Source organism: Pollachius pollachius (genome assembly GCF_949987615.1).
Source record: "Pollachius pollachius genome assembly, chromosome: 11".
NCBI lineage: Eukaryota > Metazoa > Chordata > Actinopteri > Gadiformes > Gadidae > Pollachius > Pollachius pollachius.
Window position 1 is genome coordinate 14,690,708 of NC_136944.1, and position 5,000 is coordinate 14,695,707.

Below are 5,000 nucleotides of genomic sequence, written 5' to 3' on the forward strand. Positions count from 1 at the left end.
AAGGGCGTCCCCCCCCTCCTCTCATCCTCCCCCCTCTGCCCACACACCTCCCTTGATACCTACCAACCAGAATGCACTTTTATTTACGTTTGACTGGTCGATTGAAAGGAGGGAGATTAGGCGTTGCTGAAAGGGGACCCTTTCACACACAAGCTGACAGGCGATTGGTTAAAACCCTGAGTTGAGACACAGTAGGGGCCAGTTGTCAGCAGCGTTAGCACTGCGCCTAGCTAGCATCACGATCCAAATTACTTTCGTCCAGGGTCATTTCCCCGGTTATGGTGTACACACGGAATACAAGTATTTATCAAGAGACAAATAACTTAAAAAGAAATCCCATTTATTATTTCAATGTATTCAACACTTCCAAAATAAAATGGACAAACATAGCATAGGTTTAATTTACAAGCTGTTTGTTTTCTCGTTGTATCTATTGAGACTTTACGTCACCCTACAGCGCAAAATCTCATTGGCTGAGTAAAATATCATCTGTAATTGGCTGTAGCACACAGGTTCAAAACAATGTACTGTAGCTATATGGCACGGCACATGCTTCGGTTCAAAGACACACACACACACACGCACACATACACGTTGGGACACATAAATACATAGGCAATCGTGCGGGCACACATTCAACACACACACACACTGACATAAACGCACACCCGCACACACCAATCACACTAACAATCGCACCCCCCCCCCCCCCACACACACACACACACACACAAACACACCACACACACACACACACACACATACACACATACACACACACACACACACACACACACACACGCAGACACATACACACACAAACACATACCCATTCGGTATATACGTATATACACAGTCAGACGTGCAACCGTAATTGCCCGAGTCTCTCAGCCAATCAATTCCAATCCTTCGAGCGCGCTGTCTGGACGCCATGTTGAGAGTAAATATTAGCATAATGTTCAGCGTGTCAGGGAGTACGCGGCTAACGACAGGTTGACACCCAGTGAAGATCAGACACAGAAAATAATAGACAAGTCTGCAAGTTAACCCCTTCCTTTGCGTTCTGCATGACCCCCCCTCCATACACACACACACACACACCTTTATTACTCTCCTGCACAGCGACACTCACAACAAGTCACCCCTTGTTTTGTACTTTAAATCCCTGGAGGAGGTCAGTGCAGTTCATAGGAGGAAAATAACAAAACCGAAAAAAAACGCTAAAGTAATTTGGGTTAACCTGGAAAACCGCTTTTCCAGATTTGCCTTCTGTCTCTAGGCCGTCTATATAGCGGGTAGAATATCTACATAAAAACGAGAACTTTGACTCTATTTTCGATCCGTGCAGCAAACGGCGCTGTGTGTGTGTGTGTGTGTGGGTGGACGGAGGTGGGTAGGAGATGACAGTGGGGTTTCATCAGATATTTTCATCGTCATATACAGTACAAGTTATTGTGCAGAAGGTATCGTCTTCTCCATAAAGTCCATTTATGCATTTTTTTTGTACTTTTTTTTAACCTTTGTGATCCATAGATGAAAATCAAACACTCACAGCCACAGATTACAAACAGTCTCGGATAACGGAATTTCGAGTCAGACATTTTTATGATATTGTTAAGCGGCTTCGCAAAATACTTTTCCTTTCTTTTTTTCGGCTTTTCCGTCAAAGAGGTATATCTTCACGAAGGGAACACATAGTATACTTTTCGTCTCGTAGTTTAGCTTGTGTGTTGATTATGAAGCGCCTGTTGAAAAAAAAAAACCACAAACCTAAGCAGAAGCACAACGGGACAACGTATTTCGAGTCGACAGGCTCCATTGACAGCACAGACACCCTGTCGGTGGCCACTGTGGATGCCTTCAGAATCCAGGTAAACAACTCAGGGAGAAGGAGGGATTCCTCTGTTGTTTTTGTGTGACAAGTGACAACGGAGGAATGGAGAAAACCAGGAGCGATCTAACAACCTCTCCACCTCTCCACCCCCGCCTCCCCCCCTGACTTCCCCCTCCCTCCGCAATCTCCCTCCTGATCCTCCCTTACTCCCTTCCCCTCCCTCAGTGCATATTTTGGGGGGGCTGGGGGGGTTCTCCAAGCCACGGCTCTGGCCGATGGATACAACGACGCGACATTGTCCGTGATGATAGAGGAATGGTAGGCTCTGGGGAGGGGCTGTGGGGGGCAAGGGGGAGGTGGGTAGAAGGGAGGATTCGGGGAGGGGGGGGATTGGGGACAAGAAAGCATTCCTCCCCCACCCCGCCTTCAAACCAAGCCCATCGCCAAAGAAGCGACTGCACAGCTACATCCCGGGGGGTGCCCATCTTCCCTCGCTCTGTCTTTGGGGCCTCCAACCGACTCCACTCGCCACCCGGACCCCCAACGCGGGGGAGGGGAGGGGAGGGGGGGGGAGCGTGGTGCTCAGTCGGCGTAGAGGATGAAGCCATTGAAGGTGCTGTACTTGTTGTTGTTCCCCCCGTGCGCCTTGCCTCCGTCCAGCTTGATGTAGACCTCGTCCCCCGCGTCCAGGTGGAGGATCACGCTGTTTGAGGCGTAGTCGTAGTTCTGGTCGGCGTCCTGGGCGATGGCGCTGGCCCGCACCTGGAGAGAGAGGAGACCAGGAGACAGGAGGTCAGGGTCGCGGGGCAGGAGAGAAGAACGTGGGGAGAGTTTGGCCTCTGTATCTATTTTATTTTATTACTTCATTTTATTGTATGTTTGCTTTAGCTTTCGGCTAAATTTTAAATACATTGCCTTTTCTACGATGCTTTTTTTTTCACTTTGCCTTTTTTTTTTACTTAGCTATTTTATTTGATGATGTTTCTATGCAATTTGAACTTGCCTTTGCAGTTCAAATTGCTCATAGTCACACACGTTGCTAATGTGATGGTAGACTGACTATTCTGTTGAATTGGTATCAGTGTCCTTTGCACCGGAAAAAACGTTTTTGTATCTTTTTCTTTCAAATTGGGTGAAACACAAATTAAATTGTCAACACTTATGCCTTTGAGTGGCCAAACGATTATTTTCATGATTGTGTGTGACACAAAAGAGCTATGTCGTGTCTGGGATTTCTTTTCAAACGTCTCACAGTCTCAGTGGACTTGGAGAGTGTGCTCAGGTAATGATAGAATGAGGGTTTATTTTTGTATTAATGGGTTCAAAGCAAAACAAAAACAGGCTTAATCATTTCCATGAAACTGTACATCTCTAAAACCACATCACCCTTGAAACAAGTGGGTTTTCAAACACAAAAGGAAAAAGGTCTTTGCAATTGCACCACTCTTGTGGTAACCAGGTGACCAGGTTTATTTTGCGGAAAAAATAAAGATATATATTTTACGATAAAAAAAATACAGATGAAGGATATGTTTTGAAAAGCGTTCAATATTTTGCCTAAAGTGTGTATTCATGGACAAACAAAACGCATTTGTGTTTTCAGGTTTTTGGCATGCATTTATTTGTGTGACAATGTATGTGTATGTGTGCGTGTGTGTGTGTCATTGGTTTTTGTATTTATTTGTGTTTTTGTGTGTGTGTGTTTACGTGATACTGTTTGTTTGTATGGATGGAATGAGGACAATGGATGGACTGGTTTTGGCTCACTAAGTGATTATTAGGGGCAAAATGCTTTAGAGACCTATACGCAGATGAATACACTCTCCACATAAACAAATGCAGCCACTGAGAAACGTTTGCATTTGCAGCCATCTGATGATGAGACAGACAAAGCTTTCAGGCCCGACTCAGTTAGCTCATTAACAGGAAAAGCGGGGAGAGAGGAATGTGGGACTCGCTGAACGTTGCATTGATCTCGGATCCCTCAGCCTGAATTCGGTGTTTGCCATGGTTTAACAGTAGGAGAAATGCAAAGTCTTCTGCGGCAAAAGTGAACAATATTATAAACCAGCACTCAGCGAAGCCTGGGAGTTCATAGTCTCTTCATTGTAGTCTCCTGAACGAGATTCACAATGACACATTTTTGCCCTTGATCTTGTTTTAGGAATAACAAGTCGCCATGGCGCATTGGAGATTCATTGAGGTGAGAATGGGATCCCTGTTCATTGTAATCCATAATGCAGATCCCAATTACATGAAATGCCAATTAAACTGCATAAATTGACTAATTCACACTTTAGGTCATTAAAGTTGAGATACACTTTCAGCTTATTGATGTGAAAATAACTGTTAATCCATACTTTGAGAGAGAGTTACAGGAGAGACGGCAACAGAAGGAGCGATAAGACAGTCAGACAAGACGGCAAAGGTCAGGGACTGGGTTTAAATCCACCATCTTTCTAGCATACAGAATGTGCCTCAGTTCACTCAGGAGACCAGAACACCTTGGCTAATTAAATATTATCCTTTCTAAGGTCACGACCCCAGGGACAAGGAGTCTCTCTGTCTCTGTGTCTCTCTCTCTCTCTCGCTGTCTCTCTGTCTATCTCTCTCTACCTCTCTCACTGTCTCTATGTTTAACTCTCTCTCTCTCTCGCTTTATGTCTCTCTTTATGTTTCTCAGGTCATTTCAGTTCAAAATTGGAATGATGAGCCAAACCGACAAAGCCACACCGGTCGTATTCTATGAGAGACGATTATAAAAAGATATATATATATATATATATATATATTATTATTCTACAAAAAACTAACATTTTGTACAGGTTCCTCAAAGTGATTGTTATATGACTCACATCATTGATCAATGCAGCCTGCAGTTTACTGCAGACAATGGGTTTGGAAACTGGAACATTTTGGCTGACTGTAAAACATCAGAACCACTAGAATCTTTTTCCCTTCAGTTACTGGCCCAACGTCAAAGGTTTTTGTCAACAATTTTTTGACATTGGGCCGAGACATCCATAATGTGCAAATACTGTTGTTGGTTTGATACGATTTTAGAAGTTTGATAGTACTTGATGAATTTTATGGCGAGAGGCAGTAACAATGCTTGAATATATTGTAGCCAATCAATAGATGTCCTGCATGCATTCATTTATTATGA

The 5,000-nt window shown here is 44.1% G+C and overlaps 1 protein-coding gene across 1 annotated transcript in view; it reads right to left on the reverse strand.

Annotated features, from left to right (window-relative positions):
• Positions 1-2,416: 2,416 nt before the first annotated feature.
• The window catches only part of c1ql1l2 (complement component 1, q subcomponent-like 1-like 2), a gene marked incomplete at its 3' end in the record, with an annotated part of 15,649 nt that continues 13,065 nt past the window's right edge, over positions 2,417-5,000 (reverse strand). Inside the window, exon 2 of the mRNA XM_079745730.1 lies at positions 2,417-2,596. Within this exon, the coding sequence (XP_079601856.1) occupies positions 2,417-2,596 (180 nt within the window). The remainder of the gene's footprint in view (positions 2,597-5,000) is intronic.